The 23,337-nt window shown below is 41.8% G+C and overlaps 1 protein-coding gene across 3 annotated transcripts in view; it reads right to left on the bottom strand.

The window, feature by feature from the left end:
- The window catches only part of LOC147205959 (FYVE, RhoGEF and PH domain-containing protein 4-like), a 59,488-nt gene that overhangs the window by 30,326 nt on the left and 5,825 nt on the right, over nt 1-23,337 (bottom strand). The window contains exon 1 of one of the 3 annotated variants that reach the window (XM_086108262.1): nt 22,475-22,712. The exons of 1 other annotated variant lie outside the window; for it this stretch is intronic. In XM_086108262.1, coding sequence (XP_085964388.1) covers nt 22,475-22,550 — 76 coding nt within the window. In that variant the 5' untranslated portion in view covers nt 22,551-22,712. Of the gene's footprint in view, nt 1-1,671; nt 1,832-22,474; nt 22,713-23,337 lie in introns of those variants that run through there. One more of the 3 variants, XM_086108261.1, reaches the window with a different exon arrangement.

Below are 23,337 nucleotides of genomic sequence, written 5' to 3'. Positions count from 1 at the left end.
GAAATGATAACAGGAGCCCGTGGGTGGCACAAAAGCACTGGTGGTGAAAAAAATAGCTATCTGTTGTAGGAAGTCGATAGCAAACATGATGTCAAATTACTCAATTTGAAACCTGTTTTTCCTCTTTCATGCGAGTTAGTCATTTAGTATCACTGCCAATAAATTACATAGCAATGACGTAGAATCAAACCTCCAAAATATAAAAGCCATAGAATCACAACACGAGGTAAACTTGCACCGTCTATCGAGTGTCAATACAGCAGCTTCGATACGTGCCTTGGTTTTCATTGGATCACATTTACCACCCCCCCCAGACTCTTTCTGCTCCAAACCAAATGTAGAAACCCACACGTAGAACGTGAAGCATATCGTGTGTTGCTCTAAAATTGCTAAGCAGGGTGTCTTTGGTATACGACTGAGTTCAGTTCCTACCTCGGCAACGTAACCTAAATTAGTACCTCACAACACACTGTAGTCTACCACAAACCTACGCTAACAAAGTGGTTAAGTACCAACGAAATGAAACATTTTATGAAACATTGGCTCCATAAAAAAAGCACCCCCAATATACTACTGTGGTAAAAGTTCAGCACCAATTGTCCGTGTGCCGAAATGCCCCGAGCAGGAAATACAGAGATCAAAGGAGTGGTTGTCTCGGGTAATATGCTACGGCTCCTCTTGTCACTGGCTCTCAAGGCAGCCCAGGGATCATTGAGAAACTCCAAAATCGCATTGCTGAATGCACGAGAAAGTATGTCAGGATCATCTTTGTTCCTGGAAAAAGTTCTCACTCTCACTCTCTGATTTGGCCTGCACTATGCTGACACGGTGGCACCGCTTTGCCTTTTCAACACACTATTTAAACGCGCAATATCTGCCATTATAATTCATCTCAGGTTTGATGAATAATATTGCGTGTGGATGAATTCATTTGTATACCTTCAATTTGGTTATATAATGACAATTAAGATTCTATTTCTGAATTCATAAACTCCTCCCAAAAACAAGCTAAATAAGCTGTCTGACTGTTTTGAGTTTAGCAGATGTCATCCCGGGTACGCCCACATAGCAGACCGGCTTCCACATTTATTTGTTTGAACATTCGAGTTTGGCCTGTTTTTGCATGTATATTTTTTTATAGAGCGGGACCTGTGAGTGCATTTTTAATAATCTCATAGGTACCTCTGTTGGGTTTTACCGCAGCTATTATCTCATACGTTGACATGCATACGGTCGCAAACGTGATTTTCTGTGTCGGCCTTCTCCATAGCAACAAGCTGACATGGTCGGAGTGAAGACTATTCCTCATGACAGCAGCTTTGTACTTGACTTCTCAAAGTGTCATGTCAACTCCTAGTGCTCACATACGCTCTGTGAGCAGAAGAAAAACAGCAATAAACTCCCAAATGACGGCTGTGCCTTCACGAAAGAAACATTCTCAGCATTACCTCGTTATGGTTTGTCCCTAATGAATCCCGTTGCCCTGTCTTCAGTGTTGTTAGACCCACGAGAACACACTTTTAAAATGGTTCTACCAGAACAACAATGCAGCACGTGTTTGGTTTCTACAATAAAGTTCAAAAGCTCTGGTGTATCCACAGGAAGCAAGAAAGGCTTGTAATCTGGCCAGCTCTTTAACTGCCCCCCCGGCCCCCCAAAAATCCACAGTACCTGAGTACACTTTTTTCCAAAACTGCAGCGCTTTCCTCATGTTGAACTCCACATGATGATCCTCCATCGCGGTCATTTTGTAAACACCTGAAATCGTCCTCTTTGAAAAGAGTCCAGTTTTTTTCTTCAACGACAGGTTGGCTTGACGGCTCGGTGAATGTATTTACCATCACAGTACCTGCCCCGTCACTTTACAAACCGGTTTCCTAGAAACCACGTGTGACGAGGAAATGAGGAGGAGGGCTAAGCTGCCATCAACGACTTACTCACAGTCAGTTTGCATATTTCACCGAGAATAAATTATGGATAAATCTCAGGTGGGAGTAGGAAACAGAGACGATGAGGGACACCGAAGCAGACGACAAAATCTCTGCGGTGCAACGCGTTGTCAAGAAGGTAGCTGAGAGAATACTCATAAGTGGAAAGATGAAAATGAGCGAGCTCCAACAAGTACGGTTTAACGTCAATCTGCCATGCCGCATTTGATCCATTATGTACAAAGTTATGTGTCCAGGCAAGTTGTCTTTCGAGTGCAACCACGGTAAACAACCGCAATTACAAATTATGGTACATCAGAAAATATGGCCACCACCCTGATTCTGACAACTTAATCTACTTTCAACTCAGTCCCAAACGCAGAGATAGATACATTATATAGGAATGTACAAATATATATCGTGATCCCTCGCTTATCGCGGTTAATGGAGACCAGAACTCCCCGCGAAAGAGGAAAATCCGCGAAGTAGGTAATCCACCCCTACAGGTATATGCACATGTGTATGAGTGTATATTATATTTATAAGGTGAAATGTATACATGCATGTACAGTAGAAGTAAATGTTTGTAGTAATTAACATTACTTAATGCTATATATATATATATATGTGTGTGTCAGTGTCAGTGGAACAATCTGGCAACTTTTTAAAAGTAAACTTTCCATTCATAAACTCCTTAAGTATCCGTTTTCGGTGTCTCGCGCTACCGTGGCTGGCAAAACAAACGTGGTGGACCTGTGCAGCGCGCTTGTTGTTTTATTTCTGGTTTATCTATAGAGCAACGTAACATCCGCTGTGACGTGTGCCGCGTTAATCTCGCGAGAAAAAATGTAATCCCGTTAAAATTCATTTAAATTAATGCCAATAAAAACGCGCTAAGAGGACAGCTCTAATATATATATACATATATACAGTATATATATATATATATATATATATATATATACATGTATAAGATGTATAAGTTAGGTTAGTGTATAAATAACAAAATACAGTAAACATAAACATGAAATATACATGTCGTAATGTATATGTTGCTCTATGTGACTCACTGTTATTTTGCTGACTTTCGCTGCCTCTCGCGGCCCTTTTGCGGCATTTTTGCTGTATTTTTTTTCATGAATATTTCTGAAAAATCCGCGATGCACTGAATCCGCAATAAGTGAATCGAAAAGTAACGAGGGATCACTGTATACACACATAAGACCGCTCGCCAAAAAAGCTGCATTGAGCATCTAAATGGAAACATCACCCAGCCCGTCAATATTGGAGTGAAAGTTCAGACTTTGCATTTGCATAGCTTTCCTTGTTTGACAATTATTATTCTGATGAAATTGACACATAAAGGAATGTGGGGAACACATTTACAGGCCAAGTCACGCCCCTTTAATCACACTGCAGATCATGCTGCAGATACCGTGTGTGTGTGTGTGTGTGTGTGTGCGTGCGTGCGTGTGTTCTCTTTTCATGCCCCACAGATGAGAGACCTTGGTTATCAAATGAGAGCAGGTGGAGCCATGTCCTCACTCTCCTGCCCACACGGAATTGACAATTACCAAAGACTTATGGGTCAGCCCCATTCATAATTAAGTGAAAATGAAATGAAAATTTTTATGTGGCTGAAACAACCAGATGAGACCCTTTGTGTCGGGACAACCGAATTCGTTGATTTCTCTTATTTACAGAAAAAGAATGGATTCGAGGCACTCCCTCCAAAATCTCCCACAATTTCTTGTCAATATTGGAACGTCGCTAAAGCCAATGCATCTCACAAGAACAAATGGATGAAGAAGCACGCAAGCCAGGTGAATGAGACGAAGGAGTCAAGAGACATTTTGAATTGAGTGAAAACAAACACTGAAAAACAATTTCGGTGTTTGCCTATTAATTTGCCACCAACATTTATTCAATCCTTTTCAATTCTGCTAATCCTCTTTGGGGTCAATGGGGTAAAGTTGATGCTATGCAAGATGACTTTGGGCGAAAGGCAGACTACACGCTGGACAGTTTGCCAGTCAGTTGTTCTCACCGTCACTGAATGGGAACTGAAGCCACCACCAAAATATAGAATTTTTCCAGAAATAATAAACGCCGCAAATGCTTGACTCTGAACATTAAAACACAACAGCATTATTGTGGATGAATGCTTTCATGCTGACATGAGAGATTTTCCTGAAAAGAATGCATGAAAGGCAACAAGACTATTTCTATTTCATGTTGTTTGTCTCGCACCAGCGGCCCGGTAGTCCAGTGGTTAGCACGTCGACTTCACAGTGCAGAGGTACCGGGTTCAATTCCAGCTACGGCCTCCCTGTGTGGAGTTTGCATGTTCTCCCCGGGCCTGTGTGGGTTTTCTCCGGGTACTCCGGTTTCCTCCCACATTCCAAAAACATGCGTGGCAGGCTAATTGAACACTCTAAATTGTCCCTAGGTGTGAATGTGAGCGTGGATGGTTGTTCGTCTCTGTGTGCCCTGCGATTGGCTGGCAACCGATAGAGGGTGTCCCCCGCCTACTGCCCGAAGTCAGCTGGAATAGGCTCCAGCACCCCCCGCGACCCTAGTGAGGATCAAGCGGTTCGGAAAATGAATGAATGAATGTCTCGCACCACATCGAAATAGCAGCTCCAGGCAATTTTAATGCAGAGCATGTGGTAGAACCGATAATATTATAGCTGCTGCTGCAGCTGCATTAAAATTGAGCCAACCTCATGCCCCGTGAAGTGTACCTCAAGTAGCCACTGCTCATCTCAACTCGCAGCACGCACCTTGCACGGGCCAGGATGTGAAGAAACACTTTTAGCATGATCTGAACACACATTTCTGTTTTAGCTGGTTAACAAGTTCGTCTGCGTTTGAAACTAGCCCTCAGATAACACCGGCCTTAGGCGAGGCTTAAACACTGAAAAATCAATGCCTAAAAGCCCACACAAGTGCAAAAAAAAAAAGGAGAACAAATGATCAATTAAGGATTGGGATATATTCAATGCCATTTTCCAAAATGATTTTAAAGTACTGAGGAATGCTGCTCGATGCTGTTTGAAATTACACATCATCATTTATAATTTCATTTGGAACCAGTTCATAGTTGATTCATTACAGTACAGTAAATGTGCTAAATGAACTGTTTCCATCTCCATTCAATTCTGTCAAAACTCAGCTATGGTCAAATTAGAATTCTGTCCACTTTTGAAAGAGAATACATGAGAAAATACAGAGGATGTCCAGTGGGATACATGGCAACGATAAATTTTCTTTCCTTTGTGGAATAATTTTTCAAATCAATGATTTCATTCGAAGAGTATCTTTCTAACATTGTGGAGCATTCATTTATTTCTCAGCTGAAAAAAAAAGAGTTGTCAGCAACAGTGGCAACATAAGATGCCTCTTATCTGGCTTCACCTGTGAGAGGCCTATTAACTCATTCAGTACCAGCCAATTCTGGACCAAGTCTGAAAAGACGTTTAAAAACGTGTTTGGGAGTGAATGAGTTTTAATTGTCCATTCGTACGGGCAATTAATTCATTGCCGGTTCCGGTTCAATGTAGTGTGTGTGATTTTTCTCTCCAGAAAATATTAATTGTCCTGCAACTATGCTGTTCAAAGTTGGATGTTCTCGGCGGGGTTCCAGACAGATTCGTCTGTCAGAAGCGTCATCAATCACATTGCGGTGTTTAACACGGTAGTCCTGTCATTCATAGGTTAGCTTGGCATTTAGCATGGCTTCACCATCTGTTCTCGTCATCCCTTCGCGAGTATGCCACTTGTCAAAATGTAACTTTCTTTTGGCATTTTAGTCTCTGTTTCGCTCTTCAATATGTATTATATGTAATATTAAGTTTGACCTGCAAATAGCGATGTGAAACCCTTCATTTCAAGCCTTGCTTTGTGGTCATCTGCGTGTGTGCATTTGTATTTTGAAATCCATCCATCCATCCAATATCTGATCCGCTTATCCTCACAAGGGGTGCAGCAGGTGTGCTGCAACCTATCCCAACTGTCACTGGGCAGTAGGTGGGGCACACCCTGAACCACTGGTTGCCAGCCAATCACGGGGTACATATAAACTCACAACCATCCGTGCTCACACTCACAACTAGGGATGATTTAGAGTGTTCCATTAACCTGCCACATATGTTTCTAGAATGTGGGATGAAACTGGAGTACTCGTAGAAAACCCACGCAGGCACGGGGAGAACATGCAAACTCCACAACACGGAGGCCGGAGCCGGAATCGAAACCTGCACCTCTGCACTGTGAGGCCGACGCGCTAATCAGTCGACCACCGGGCCGCCGTATTTTGCCATATGTATGACAATTGTCACAAAAAGGCAGTACCTTCATACGAATCAGAAAGTGAAGCTCGTAGTTGGCCACAAGTAAAGCAACAAACTCCTCAGCGGGGTTAAAAAGTGGAACTCATGGTCTTTTTTGGTTTAAAAACAGATTGAGTCGCAGTACAGCACAAGAAGAGTCAAAAGAGGCCCGTTTCGGATGTAGAAAGCAGAGAAAGTCTCTGTTCATACTTCGCCCTTTTCACTGGGCCTCTTCTTTCCTGTCACCCCCTTGCTCCGTCCCCCTGTGACCTACCAGTCTGTTGCGGAAAACATATCACAGTCACCTGGCGGCAGTGTTGAAATATGTCAATCAATAGGCTGTTCATCCAATCAGCACATCCCTCTGGGCCCTGGCACACTTCTCATTAATAAACAAGTGGGCTTCATCATAGGTAGCACTTTAATGCCAAGCCTGGCTTTCTCGGTTCAGAGTGAGTGTCAAAGTGAAACTGACACTCTCAATCTTAAATTCATTGCAATAATAAGTTCTTATCCATCCATCCATTTATTTATTTTCCCATCCGCTGTATCCTCACAAGGGTCGCGGGGGGTGCTGGAGCTTCTCCCAACTGTCTTTGGGCAGTAGGCGGGGGACACCCTGAACCGGTTGCCAGCCAATCGCAGGACACATGGAGAACAACAACGATCCACGCCCACACTCACGCCTACGGACAATTTTAGAGTGTCCAATCAGCCTGCCATGCATGTTTTTGGAATGGGGGAGGAAACCGGCGTACCCAGAGAAAATCCACGCTAGCACAGGGAGAACATGCATAGTCCACACAGGAAGGCCGGAGCTGGGATCGAACCCACCACCTCTGCACTGTGAGGTTGACGCTGTAACCACTCAACCATCGGCCGCAAGCCTATTTCAAGCAATTTCAATGCAGTCATTTCCATTTTTAGCCTTTTTCCATTTCCATCCAAAAATAGCAGCCATCTATGAAGCAAAAGTACTTGCTGAGTTTGGAACATTTCCGAAAATAACCTCATGAGAAATTCTGTTCATCTGTTGCTGGTCTCCGTTCAATGCAGACTAAAAGGCATGAAGTTGCTGACACAAAGGAAGAGGAGATGACATTAGTGGAAGGTTGATGAGGGCATGGTCTAGTCATATTCTGTTGACAGTGACTGACATTTCCTGTTTTTTTTTGTTTTTTTCCAGATGTTGAGTGAGTGACGAGTGCTTTTTTTTCCCCACATTCACTTCTGTGTTAAAATGAGATCACTAGCTGCCGCATTGTACCTTATGATATTGACATTCATAACTGACCTTCTGGCAACAACAAGTCGTCATTTTTCAACCACGAGTCACTGAAGTGACATACTGTAGATTACGTTTTAGCCTATGAAACTGATGAAGAGAAATGCATGTACGTTGTTAAGAACTGTGATTTTGAGGAGGACAATTGTACACCGTCAGAGCAAATTTCCTGCACACTGCATGTCTGAATTTTATCAGTGATGCTGAATTGCAAATGAATTATACCGAATTCATGAGATTTCACTTGATCCATAAAACATGAGATAAATAGAGAGGGAATATTTTGCCCTATCGAACAGCACAGACAGAACTCAAACAAGATCATTGTTTCCAGCAGGATTCCTGTGTCGAGTATGAATGAGCGTCTCTGACAAGAGGCTCTGGAGTCCACATTCTCAGCACAAAACTGGAATGCGCAGGAAAGCTGAAGGCTGAGTCTGAAGCAACAACACACAGAGTTACAGAAAAAAATAAAAATGAATGAACATCATTTGACAATTTTAATCACAGAGTCAATGTTTCGAGCTATATTTCAGCTTCAAATCCTTTGATTTCAGCCTCTCAGGAGTAATTACCAATATCCTCTGATTTCTGTCATGTCATCTGCTTTTATATACAAGTCATTAAACAATGACGGAACCTGTAAGTGAATCAGTTTCAACAAGGTTGGTGAGAACAATATCAATCTTTCTCGGGTCATATTGCTTAATTGTTGTTGAGTTGTTTTTTGAATCACTCAACACCACCAAATAAACAACAACAATTTTTTCATAAACAGTTTTCTGGGAACTGGCTTCGTAATACACTCTAAAGTAAAACTGTCGGCAATTAATGGATGGAATAATCAGTTCTAAAAATATTCAATAGCGACAGGTAGCCCGGGTGCACATTTATTGAGCTTATGTGGCGAGAAGCCAAACCATGAATGCATTCTATGTGCTATCAACTTTAATGAACGGTGTTCAGGTTGGTCTACTACCGGTAATAATAATTATAATTCTAATAACACTTGACGTTCTCAGAGTGGTGCGGTGCATTCTGGGAATTTCATCTGCTACCCAATTTGAATGGGGGTCAATGTGGAAAGCTATGATTTGATTTGGACCATTCTAACCGCTGAAAAGTTTATCTTTTTTCTTTAATCTATTTATATCTGCCGTTTGATACTCTGTACACGGACCGATATCTGCTGGGACATGACCGTTCAGATTAATTTTAGTTAGTTTTTTATAGTTAATAGTTTTTAATGGCATTTGTGCAGCAAGGAGTGTGTGTGTGTGTGTGTGTGTGTGCGTGCGTGCGTGTGTGTGTGTGTGACATATTTGTGGTCAATTGCTTTGCTCCAGTGCATGGTGATTTTAATACTGATCGCACATACCGGAATGAAATGTACTTTCATGTGATAAGTTGCATTACTTGTAAATTACTCGTTTTTACTGTCGCATTTTACGCATTTACTGTCCTACCAACACTGCCAGCAAAGGACAAATCGGCTGAATGTTTTGCTCACGCGGTGTAAGTGAAGCGTTCTGAGGCAGCAAAACATTAAACTCAATTGCCATGTGACATGCCACAGTAATATTTAACACCAACATAATCTTCGATTTATATAGTGACAGCAATGAAACAAAAAAAACAATTTCTGTGGGGCTGATCACATGTGTCTCTCATTCGTTTTGCTGTCTGGGAGCTTGTTTGCCATATAGCCTCTGGCTTTTCCCAACCGGTTTCAAGACATTGACAAAATGAAGTCAAGAAGTTTTATCCATCCTGATCTTTTTCTGTCTGGAAATTGTGAAGAATGAGCAGAGGTTTTCAATGCTTTGCATTGGTGGTGTTTAAAAAAAAAAAAAAGAAAATTAATTAACACAAAAGGTCGAGCCTCTAAATTCAATTAGAGCAGTTAAACATGGCAGAGTACACCTCAATATTTTGTCACCTAATGTTTAAAGCCTTTTATCAATGCCTGCAAGTCTTAAGGTGAACAGTTTGGCATACATTTTTGGACGATTATTAAAAAAAAAAAAACGCTTGTTGTTTGGTATAGACAAGTGGTACTCATTGGGTGGCCAGTGGACCACATCCAACCTGCTGACCACCGACAGTGGAACCTCGAGTTACAAACATCCCATTTCAGTCTGGTGTTAGAATACGAAAAAGGTGACTATTCTGCAGGGAAAAAAAATGTAAAAATTGAGATAATTTTGCAAGGTCAAATTTTTAATTTATCCTATTTTTTTCTATTTTCGCCCATCATAACAAACAATGTGCACAAGTTCCAAAAACACAGTTATGGCTGGTAATCAGATGCTAATAATACATCAGGAACAGGAAGACTCAGGAGGCAGGCATGGTTGTCTTTCTTGCAAGAGAGAGTGCGCTAGAACATTGTCTCGGTTCACAATCTCGGAGCAGCTCTCGAAGTGGCCCTGCCATGAAGATCGTGACAGGTTCCGGGGCAACTCTGAAGAGACGGCATTTGTCTCCTTGCATTTATTGACAGAACGTCCCTGATTCACGATCTTCTAATGGATGTGGGGCAGAGTTCACGTTTCAGAACAGCCATGAGTCCTCCAAATGGGGCGTGCAATCAGAATACATAATGCGCTCCAGAGGTGGTCAGAAGGGTGATGCTGGGGGGCCAGTGGTCCGTGATTGCCGTTGTTGACGTCCCACAGGTGTCGTCCTTGAGTTGATGTTGTCTTCACTAGCAGCTGTTAACTTTTATCAGAAGCCGTTAACTTCACCAAAAGGATGTTAACTTAAAAGCCGAGAGCGGGACACTTTTGGTCACACCTAGATTGTCAAACCCCTCATCCTCGGAAATGAGAAATGAGATTTCTGCAGAGTCACACTCTTGAACAAACTCTTTGTAACTACAATAGGAGTAAATATGGGAAAACGTACGAACATTTATTCCAACAATGACGCAAGGCAGCATGCTGGTATTTTGGTTTTGAGTAAACTATTTGCATGAAAAGCCCAGGAGCTATTTCTGGTGGAAAGATTGGGATGAGCACCAACTTCGGGTTTCCGTTAATTCCCAGCTACCAGGGTGCCATCTGAAGGAAAAACAACTGAATTCTTGAAAGATTCTGTTAATATGGGTTTTTCAAATTGGTGTATTCAATCGCTCGTAACTGGAAATGTCCTCCAAAATAGTGACTTTTTCAAGACAAAGGAATAGCTCCTCCAGCTAAGTCTGTGATGTGGCGGCATCCGGCAAGACTTTTTAACTTATTGCAATGTTGAATGGACGAAAGTACCGTAGTCTGTCCATCTTTCTTTGTGTTTCTCCTTGCTTGGTTCCCCGGGGAGTTATGAAACTACACGCTCTCTCACTCCGGTGAGGCGATGGAGTCGGCCGATCTGCCACGAAGCTTCGTGAGAACATTTATCCTCATCCTGCAGTTAGTACAACTGTTTATACGTGTTTATTTTAAAGAGTTTGATGCAAATACTATTAAACTAGCGACTGGAAGTTACAACGCCTCTGTACCCTAAATGCGGAAATGCGTCACGACAAGGGTCACGTTTTGTTTGTGTTTTATTTCCGTCGAGGTTTTTGCTATGACTGAAAAGGACGCATGTGGTTTGACCAACCTTGATAAATGGACCTTTGGACTCAGTATTTGAGTACCCCCAGTATAGACAGAGTGGGGTAGCAGAGCAAAGACTTCAATGCTGACAACTGAAAATGCTTTTGAAGCAGCTTTGAGGAAAAAAAAAGTTATTCACTCTCTCAAAACCTGTTTGACACACACACACACACACACACACAGGTGTGAGCGCCACGCTTCATCTGACACCTCGTGAGGAATACGATGTCAAAGAGAATCAGCATTTCTGGTTGGTGCCATGAGAGCTCAGCAGAAAGACAAACCGCTGAACAAAGGAGAGGACAATACAGCAACTTGACTCGTTGCCAAAAAAGGAGCCGGTGCCTTTGCATTGGGCATGACAGCATTTTATTTTTACTTAAGCCTTTACAGTATGAGGAAGATGAAGGAAACACACACACATACACACATACCCACGCACACACAACTAACTCAATGTGGTAAAAAAGTGAAAAATAAAATGGTAATAGAATATGGTGATGACAGATCACACTTGGTGTGCACAAGTAGCTGCTGAGACATCAGCTCTATTTGCATGTACATTGCGATTCACTGCGACAGGGCTGCCTTCTTCCTCCTTTTAGTTTCACTTGAGAAACATGTTCTCTTTTTCAGATGCACATTTCAGTTCATACCACGTCTATTTCCCCATCCCAGGGAGACCACAAAGTATTTTTTGACTATCTCTACAGAAGATGAGAAAATAAAAGTGCTGAGGATGATCATTAGCGACATGATTTTCTGCAGTGGTGCGATCAACTTTTTCAGTTGGTCGCACCAGTGCAGAATATCTCACCCTTTCTTTTGGTAGTACAGCATGATCATATTTGCTGACGTACAGTATAGTCCTCTAAGTTGGCATACTCTAGTACTATATGATGTATGGACTGACAGGGCCTCAAACTCTGATAACTGCAAAATATTGGAGCTGGCTGTAAACAAGCAGCGGCTAAAACATCTAACTGTGTCATTTTAAAAGAAGATACTGAAAAAATATTTTATTTGAGCAGTATTTTGTTCAAAGCAGAGGGCCCAGCTCTTATAGTGAGGCCTCCTCGCTCTTTTCCTTTAGGCAAAACCAAAGCGTCGCAGCCTGCCTAGCATCGTAATTAATCCTGGCCCCTCAGCACCGCTTTGGATTAGGTCAACCAAAGCGGTGTTTTACCAACCAGGCCGATTTGAGAACATTACAGGGGTATGTGGGAACTCATTGAAGCTCGGATGACGGATGGAATTTTTAAAGTAAAACTGCTATAGTGGCTCTAAATGGTATTCTTGTTCAGTGTTTTGGTCATAATATTTAAAGTTTAATGGCTGTTTAAAGGGGACTAATTTAAAGGCACTCCAATTTGTTTTTTTTTTGTGGTAAATGTTAAATGTCATTTATAACACAGGCAGTTTATTCTTTATTTTGAGTCATATTTTGTTTGGATTTATATTAGTTGTTTTTGAGGCAACACATTTATTTTTGTTTCATTTCTGTTAAAAAGAAGACAATGCCTAAGACTTAAATGTCCAAATGAAGGAAAAGGAAAAATTTTTTTCCTTAACAATCAAGACAGAAATGCATAATTGAACTTTTAATTTGAGCTGATCTGTTGCAGCTCGAGGATGAGTATTGAGTCTCTTCATCACATCTATTTCTGTGATGAAGAGAATGTGACTGCATCAGTTAACTGTGCAGATTCATTTGCCTTTGAAAAAGTAGTCTGAAGGCTGTTCTGCTACTAGCAGCGAGCCTCTTACGACGGTGACTTGTGCCGATTGTTGCGGCTTCCTGATCCAAGAAGGTTTCTCGCCTCCTCCACGAGACATGACCATGGCACACGCGCAATGTGGATTGAACATGCTGGCTGCAGGTGAATGTACAATTTTTTTTTCGTGAATCATGCACGGCCGAAACCATGGCATGTGATACTTAAGTATTCCGGATGAAAGATGACCCGTTGCAAAACAAATTAAAACGTGCGACCGGATGACATTTTTTTTTACCAGCACACACTGTAAAGATGGAGCATTTCCGGGAATATTGCTTGCAGTGTCGAGCCTTAGAGCCAACAAACTTTGTTCATTAAAAAGCCTTAACCAAGTGCTACAAAATACTGTATGTACTTTTGTTGCACTGACCTGTGTAAGACTGAAAGTTACATGGCAAAATTCCTGTGGAAAAAAAATTCATCAAGACCTGAGGTGTTCTTTAGGATGTCTCCTTCTGTGGCACCTTGTCACATGGTGACGAGGCTACCTAAACCTGTGCATTCCAGAATTATTGTGGGGTAAAAATGTTGACTGATGCATTAGATTTAACTGAACCAGCAGAATCTGGCCGTGAGAGTAAGATGTATTAATTTGTGGTGGCCCTATAAACGCTGTTAAATAATGTAATATTCTTAGATTATCAATTTCTGCCCTGTAAAAATTGAACTTCGGTGTTATAATAACATAAACATAAAAACAACCATCAATGAAAAGTGCTTCTCAATCAAAGTACACCTAAAACAACCGAAGGGAATCATTTCTTTGAAATGAGCCATCCATAGACGCGAAAGCATTAACATTGCTACTTTGCGAAGGTCTCAATGAAAATATACATTGTAACGTTACTTTCAGTTGACACATCTATTTATATTCCAAATGATTCTGCTCATTTTAGCATATTTCAATGTAGCAATTCTGAATCAATGCTGGTGCAAAGACAACATACGTGGTAGCTATAGAGCCTGTTAAAACAGGTGATCTGTAGTTGCCATGGCAGTGACGGACACTCATTATAACCAGTGGGCCAACAACACGATCCTGAAGTTATTATAAGTACAATGAAGCAAACCAGTTTCTTTCAAGGTTTCAAATAAATAAAAGCAAAAAGAAGCAGGTTTCTATGCCAAGAGTGCCAATTCAAGAACTATTACAGCTATCATCAAGAGGTCATATTACCTCAGTAATGACAAGCTGACTTTAAATCAGTTTGTAGTCAGCTCAGCAGCAGCAGGCTACAGTGAACACACACACACACACACACGCACACGCACGCACACACACACACACACACACGCACGCACGCACGCACACACACACACACGACTGGGAGAACACACTTAACAGTGCATATTTTCCCACAGCTTATGCAGGGCAGCAGGGACCAATGCTCCATTCAAAGGGAACACAGTTAACTGGGGTAAACAGCAGCAGCCAATGGAAAAGCATGTGTGTGTGTGTATATATGTGTGTGTGCGTGTGTGTGTGTGCGTGTTGCAGATCTTTAGTGCATTTCCCTGCAGCTGAGAGACTCATCTGACACCACGTTACAGCATACACACAACATGTGTGCCCCCTCCTTCATTAACCAAAACTCAGCGAAAGGCACCCTTCTTTTGTGTGTGTGTGTGTGTGTGTGTGTGCGTATGTGTGCGCGCGCGCGCTACACAGATAACACCTTTCTGGTGTGGCGCTGCTTCATATGTCAGCCCACTCAACCCAACGCCCCATGACTGCGTTGCGCATGCCGGTAAAGCACTAACCTGAGTGGAGATTGTGTCCAGTCACACAAGTACGGTTCAGAGAGGAAAATGTACTCCCAACCGGAAAATAATAAAAATAAAATAAAATAAAGGTTCGCCCTCTCAGAGCAGGTGGGCAGATTTAGCCTGCTGTTGCACTGCTGCCTGGCTGCGTTGCTCGCATCCTCCCTTCCTTCCGTCGCTGCCTCCCCTCCTCTCACTTGCTCGCTCAGTGACACTGACTCACCCTTCAGCTCAACCTCTCATCTTGCTCTCTCTCTCTTTCTTGCTCTCTCTCCCATTTCGCACTGCACTGCCTTCCTCTCCACAGCGACGGAAGATAATCACATTCCGCTGGAGATGGGGCATATGGTGGGGGAGCGCCAGTCAGCCCGCAAGCAGAGCAAAACCCCCTCTGTGCGTGTGTGTCGCGTGGACAATCAGTCCCATTGTGTAGGACGAGGGGAGGGCCAGTAAGAGGGGGGGAAGCCAATGGCCACACTCATCTGCTGCCCCTGGATACTGCTTAGGGCCATAGTACACAGAAGATGCAGAACGCCACGATAACCAACCCCCGCTAAGGGAAGAGGGGGTCGTGTGACACAAGAGAAGTACAGCCAGAGATGATGAAGAATTGATCTGTTTGAGAGCAAAGTCATCTTCAGAGGCCCTGAGCGGCGTTGCTGGCGTGTGTCATCATATGCTTTAAATTTCAGGCTAAACTGCACACACAAATTGGCCCGAGATAGGATATGCAAATGCGAACACACTGGCAGAATACTTATTGTTTAAACACTGGATATATCCATCTACATCAAGTGTCATTTAGGGTTGTTCGATGATGCAATGAACTGTAATAATGAGATATTTTTGTTTTATGTTTAGTTTTCTTTTGGTTCACCAAGACAAGCCTGTCAACTTCAACACAGGAACACAGCTTGTGAAATATGTAAGAATATTCAATGACAAAGAATGAGTCAATTGACCTTCTGTGACATTCTCTATTTTTAGTGTTCACATTTCACTGTTTCCATTTCTTGTTTTTCTTCATGACACACTCGAATACAGTGAAACGGTCTCAAAAGTTCATACAATTCAGATTTCAACCAAAATCCGGGAAATAAGCTTCAAAACTTCGCTGTCATAAATATCGGGCCATGCCAGAATTTTGCATTATACTCCATTAGACACTTGTTAAACTTTAATAGAAAGTCAATGCCCATTTTAATCTTTAGCATTTTGGCTTTTTTACTACAATTACTTCAAAAGAATGTCCCTCTTCCAAAAGGAATATGTAGCTGAAGCATCAAAGTGTTTTGATTTAATACTACAATAGGAACAGCAGCTATCTTGTTTCATACCAAAATTATTACTTGAAACTGGCCAAAGAAAATAATGTAAATATGATGTGGACAGTTTGCCTGTGGCAAACAGTATTGATAATGCTAATGGGTTTATTTTCTATGGTAAATGTGTCAAATTTCCAAAACTATCAGATGTTTACTTGCAGTCTGAGATGGATCGTGTTTGACCTTCGATGTCCTATTGTACTGTTGCTTGCTAATACTGTACTCTATCTGGAGCTATTAAAATTCAACCCTTTCAATACTAAATGCCCAACTCACGCATCGTTGACTGTATTGCACTACACTAGCAAACAAGACACATGCACACACACACACACACACACACAAATATTTGAGGCTGTCCAGGCCTCATTAGGCTATATGTTAATTAATGACCGGAAGAGTACAAAGTGCATCCAGATTTCAACCCTGCCTTTAGTCTGCAGAGTTGCCAGCAGGTCTCTGTACAAATCCTGTGTGTGTGTGTGTGTGTGTGTGTATGTGTAAACTTCAGACAGGAAATCTGGTTGCTGTATACAGAAAATAAAGTGTTCCTTCCTGGGCATGGATGAGCACCTCAAGGTCAGGTCACACACAAAAACCATCCAATTACAATTTCTGTCTTTTGAAAGAATTACTTTGATTATGAGAGTCACATACATTGTCCACCACATTTCCATTATCCCCCCAGTTAACATTATGATAAGATGACGATCATCGCTTAACACGGGCATTTGTGTAATGATTTAATTATTAATTTAGCATCTCACATCTGCATAAAACAATTGGATTGGATTGGATACAACTTTATTGTCAATGTAATACTTTTTCTTGGTAAATGGTATGAACAGTTGTTTTCCATAGTAGCATGTATGAAACATGTATGGAGTTTCACATTGCGAACAATGGCCCTATTTACATCCAACACACGATTGGATCTAATCTGGAAAAGTTCCCTTACCACTGTGGTGCACATGCAAGAAGCCACTTCTGAATATAGCACCCCATTACCAAACAAGAACATAATGCATCCATCTCATTTCCTGCCCCATTTTTGCTTAAGAAGCTGCAAATAGGTGTGAATCTTTCATCTTCACTGAGGACACAGCGGTGGGTAGCTACACTTTATATCATACTCTGCTTTATTCTTCATTACACACATAACACACTTGATAGCACAGTATTCTCTTCCCCTTTCCAATGTACTCAAGGATGATATTAATTATGCATGGCAGGTCACTGATGTTCCGTGAGGTTATTTTATATGCACCGCATATATATATATATATATATATATATATCCATCCATCCATCCATTTTCCGAACCGCTTGATCCTCACTAGGGTCGCGGGGGGTGCTGGAGCCTATCCCAGCCGTCTCCGGGCAGTAGGCGGGGGACACCCTGAATCAGTTGCCAGCCAATCGCATATATATATATATATATATATATATATATATATATATATATATATATATATACACACTGTATGCAGTATATATATATATATTTTTTTTTTGGGGGGGGGGATCGTTTTATCAAAATCCAAACCAAAACGCAGTACAACAAACCTAACACACTCCCATCTTCTATATCTACATTCAACTGAACCACCTGCTTCAGATTTTCAGCCCATCAGAAGCATGACAGCAGTGAAAAGTGAGAGAGTTTCTCACAGCCTATTTGGCCCACACCGCACTCTCATCACTCTGATCCATCTTTTGTTTTATGCCTGAGGTAATGAGAGGACTGCAGCAGCATGGCTGCAGGCTATTGCCCACCACATCTCTAAAAGCCAAGAGGGGCCTTCAACACACATCATTAATTAAATTCACACTGGTTAATCTGATCGCATGCATCTCAGATACACAACCATGTGATATGATGCAGACACTCCACGTAAACTCTTTTTTTTTCATACTTGCTCCTGCTGTTTATCAGGGTCAATGATGAATGGGTGGTGGTGTTTGAAAGCTGGCACCACCCGCAACACGTATATGCATGCACACGCGTATGCATGCACAGGCACGCACACGCACGCAAGGAACAGCTGAGAGCGGGCAAGTAGTGAGTCTGGTAAGCATCTGCCCCCGCATCACAGACACAACCTGGACTGGATTGGTTCCCGTAAACAACCTGGGACACACGCCTTCACCCACACTGTTGTCGATCAGAAATCCAAGCGGCGATAAGTAAATGCATTCAACCATTTACTTCTTGAAGAGCATCCGAGCGCAGAAGATGCCTGATTGCTTTCATTCACGAGCTCTCTTAGCCTTGATCATCTTTCTCAGCAGGAAACATTGACTAAATCAGATTTTAAGCAAGCACTTAATAACAATTAACTCACCTGTGTAATCTAATTTGGAACTAATACAAAATTCTTCATATTAATAATTAATGCAATGGATGAGGAATCACATTTGATCTAATTTAACTCTTCAAGTAAAGTGCTTAATGAAGCCATGACATTATTCACCTGCAGGGTGCAATGTTTTATATTTGTTCCGCAGTGAGCTTCCAGTGTTCTAAAATGCTACAGAGTAGAGACATCACTGTATATTTAATTTCACCTGCACAAAGAATGACACCTAAAAATACTCAGACCATCATGTATTTAGAAGTGCAACTATCGTCGGTACAGGTTGACAAATATCACAAGATTGCGCACATGTGCGACCAAAAATGAAACCACCTCACCGAGAATTTCTCCATATTATCACGGGAACCAATTAAGTTAATAATCCATTGTTTAATCGGAGATTAATTATCTTTCTCTTTTTTTTTTTTTTAAATTTGCGGATCGTAATAGGCCCCACAATTCTGATCGTGTAAAACCTAGATTTTAATTCATGCAAAACACTTTCAGAGGAATTTTATTGATAAAAATGGCTGTATCAGTAAAGTTTGACCAATTGATGTACATACATCCATACAGCACAGTAGTACAGTACCAACAAACATGTAAACAATCGATGGATGTCCACAGAGAAGTGGAATTGCAGCTTCATGGTTGGGAGGAAGTGGTCTTCAACAGATGAGTTCTCAGTTTGTTTCAAAAAGAGGAAAAAGGTTACAGGTGACCTCACTTATGGTGTAGTGGTACATTCACCTCACATCTGTGCAGGCCATGTGGGCGCAGATCTCACAGGGTGACGGTGTAAATATACAAGCGAATGGAAGCGAATCTGTATAGAAGTGACTGCAACCAAACCAGGTTCTAGTCTGCCTTCTGACCAATTTCGGCTGGGATAGGCTTCAGCTCCCCATAACTTCGAACAGGTGGTATAGAAAATGGAGGGAATGTTACGGAAGACAAGCAGCATGGAGTTTCGCAATTGGTGAGCGGAGTAGGTGTTTAAAACTAAGAACCAGTGGAGATGCTGCAAAATGAGGATGATATGGTGATACTCAGGTAATCAGACAGGCTACAGCACTTTAAACCAGTTGAAGATCATTTTCAGCTGTATTTCAAAAGTGAATTCAACAAAATGTTGAATAATAAGCCTCTGAATGTATTCTTTTAAATAATTTTGTTGGAATACTCACCATTAATGTGAATGGTTTTCCGTTCCTCACGATTGCTAGCAGAGCTAGCGGAATTATAGTCAGCTTGCCGGGTCCATACGCGGAGTTGCTGCTGGCTAGCTTGCACCCTGCTCAGTAGCTTGCACGCTTCCTTTCTGCTGTCTCTCGCAGAGTAGTTTGATGTGAACGTAGCATGGCGCGTGTCAAAGTGCCGCTTTACATTCGACAATGGCATTTTGGTAAGTATTTATGGTACGTTTCATCGATGGTATTTTGTCATTGCAAATTAGACACACCGCATAACCCGTTCCCTCCACAAAGGCGAATCCTTCGGTCCATTCGTCCTGAAGTCGACCATACTCATCATCGTTTTTTCTTTTCGCCAACTTGTTCGTCGAAGGATTAGCTTTGGGCTAATGACTGAGCGGGCTGATTCAAGACCTGTTTCCACAGCAACGGCCGACGTAGGCCATTATCATCCAATTAAAATTGCCCCTGCAGCCAACTGCAGCCCTGGACAGGGCATGAGCAGTGAAAAATCAATGGATGGATTAAACAAGCAACAATATTTTCTTTTATCTGCGAGCCAGATGCAATCATCAAAAGAGCCATATCTGGCTCGCGAGCCATAGGTTCCCGACCCCAGTGTTAGAGGTTACGTAGCTTATATCTGATTACTTCACTCATACAATTTATCTGCAGAAGATGTCTTTTTTTGATTTTAGCATATATCTTACCGAAATAACAATGGAAGATGATGATTTCACCACAAACTTTAGGTCAGACATTAGTGATGGTCTTATGGACCATAAACTGAATTTATCAAATAACCATGTTCAGAATGATCTTTTAGCTTTGGAGGTGGCAACGTGGTATTCTATTATCTGTAGTATAGCAAATAATTTTAGAATCTGCAATGTTTTCTTGTGTTTTGTAATCTAACAACAAGAGTGAAAACATTTACAATTAGATTCCTTCACAGATGCAACTGAAAAGATCACACTTTTACTGGGTAGTCCAGAAGCTACGATGGCTGGATGCTAATTCTCTGAACATTATCATACACAACGTAAAATTTGTGGAATACATTTACTGGCTGGATTTGAGAATATCTTAATTCTTGATGGGCCTCTGTGGAAGCCAGACAGCTGACTCGAATTCATTTCAAAAAGTCAAAGGCACATGTCCTTGGGTGGAATAAAAAACACGCACAATTTAAAAGAGACAGCCGGAGGCCATGACTTATACGGTATGTCATCACAGTCATCCATTATGCTCATGCCATTGAAATCTTGCGCACTTTTCCCAAACACCACCCACTGGCTAATGTCATGCTGATTACATGTATGACTCACATTTTGTGTTGTTAAGAAATACTGGTGATTTACGAATTCACCTTGTGGAAAAATACAATGTCTCAGTCTGACTCTCTGTCATCTACCTTTCTAGCTATCGACCTAACCATTCATGCACCCATCAAGGTAGGTTTATTAATTTGGTAGTTTCACATTTGTCATGTTTAATCTCTCGTCAACGGTTGCTTATCCACACATAAAACCAGATTTTTACCTCCACCAAGCATGAAGTCGAAAGGTATTGTTTGGTTCCATGAATATGCAAAAACTGCAATTTTCAACAAACTTTGAGGGGGGTGTCCATATTTGGTGAGAATCAGAATAAAGATGCTGGCGCCTTCATTTAACTTAATGTTTTGTTGTTGAAGTTCACTTGCGTTGGGGTCAAAGGGGAGCACTGACTGACCAGAACAAACTGGACCGTTCGCACCATATCTGACATATATTTTATTTGCGCATATTAATCAACAGATGGTGTGAAAAACACGGATTAAAGCTGAGGGGGAAAAAATATACAGTATGTATATAGATTTTACGATACTTAAAAATCCCAGATCGTAACCGTTTACATATTCACATGCAAATGCTTAAACGTGTTACCTTGTTAATTTTGTTTTTGTTTTGGGGTTTATTTTTATTATTATTATTTTTGCCTCTGGAAGTGATTTGTCAACCACACCACTGAAACATATGTGTTATTTCGTCTAACCTTTTGAACACCTCAAAGGTGAACTCTCAATGACAACAGTATTAAAAGAGCAGACAAACACCGATTCTGACAAGAGGGTGTCACTTCACTACACGTGACATCCACTCCCACGTTGAAACAATAGGCGTGGTGAAAGGCCTCGAGCTGGCCGGCGAGTGTTCCCAGCCTTTTCCTTCCTGCCAGCGAGAACGAAAGCAGAATGCTTCAGTGTTTTCTCATTTGCTCTTTAAACAGGAAGAGATGTGGGGGGGTGCGGTGGGGGGGGGGGGCTTGACCGAGCACTCCAACAATACACACCTCCCTAAGAAAGGTGCCCACTGCAACACACAACCATGCAAAAATACGTGCCATTTAACGCTGCACACAAACACACATACACACACACACACAAAACACAAACGTGGTTGGGTAACGGGTCTTTGGGGACAGTGGCCTTCAGTGGCTGGAAAACACTGTGTTGGGGGGGAATGGTTCCCAGGCCTCTGTAGACAAACTGCTTTTTTATCCAGCGTGTCCCCTCAGACCGTGCTTCATTGCTTTGTGGCGGCAAGCTCGTCCACATGGAGACAAATGCCATGGCTCAGCGAATCAACTAGTCTGATCAGTGCCTTTGCCAAACATTCACATTAGTAAAACACTCACTGCTGCACTCAGCAGCACTGCTTAACAAAGACAACTTCCAAACACACAAATTAGAGAGATGATCTTTTCCACTTGTTTTGGTGAGACCACATCCCTGCAACTGATCAATCATTGCACTCAAATTGGAGCAATACAATCTATGAGACATAAAGAAAAAGTACAAGACTGTACTGTACGAAACAGGCAAAACTCTTCCAAAAACAACATTCATTCCAATAAAGCCTCTAAATCTTACCATAACAGCAGAGCAGACACATCTTTGCGTTTTCTCCTTTTCGTCTCCAAAACCAGTACTTGCGGCGCCGTTTCATTGTCAATCCAAGTTTCTTTTACTTTGAAAAGAACAAAAACTGAACTGCTGCCACCCTGCGACAGCTCGCCCGTTGTCCTGCCTGTTCAGCTCACCTACCGCAAGTGAAACATCTCAGATGAAACATCCAGTAATTGGTGGCTAAGCAGTCCACTTTGGCTGGAAGACCAGCAAAAAACTCGTTCTAACGTGCACTCCATTCTGGTAAACTTCCCACTGCTCGTCCTGTGAACAAAGAGCTACATCCTTAAGCAAGATGCTCCGTTTACGCAATCTAAAGACAGGTCTGTAATCCACTAACACCTTGACAGAGATCTGTCTTCCTGCAAAGGGGATGTCCTCGATTTCAGAAAGTTCAGGGAAAAACGGGTTCACAATTTGCTTCGCATCTTCCTCTTCCTCAATGCCATCCTCAATAAGTCGTGCGGACCGAGCTTGGAAGTAAGGTAAAACTGAATACTGTAGTTTTCTGGAAGGAACTTCACAATGGCAGGAGGAGGGGAAACAACACAGTGTAGTCAGGAAACGCATGTGGAAAGCCTGAGACAGAGCCTGTACTGCACACTGATAGTCTTTTGTGTCTCACTCTAGTTGTTTGCTTCAATTGTATGGTACAGTTCGACACCCAAGACAGTTTAAGTTTACACCAACTGTAATATACAAAATGTTGTAGCAAAAATCCAAATGTAGTTAATTGTTCAATTGTTTCAACACATCCTTGTTTCCCTTGTAAGCAAGTGGCCTACCGTCCCATAAGAGAAAAACACTGAATATGTGTGTAGTGCGAC

The sequence above is a fragment of the Hippocampus guttulatus genome, chromosome 4 (assembly GCF_054856545.1).
Source record: "Hippocampus guttulatus isolate MCC_2025c chromosome 4, RoL_Hgut_1.0, whole genome shotgun sequence".
NCBI lineage: Eukaryota > Metazoa > Chordata > Actinopteri > Syngnathiformes > Syngnathidae > Hippocampus > Hippocampus guttulatus.
Note: the sequence above shows the minus strand (reverse complement) of the source record. Positions and strands in the feature narration are given on the sequence as shown.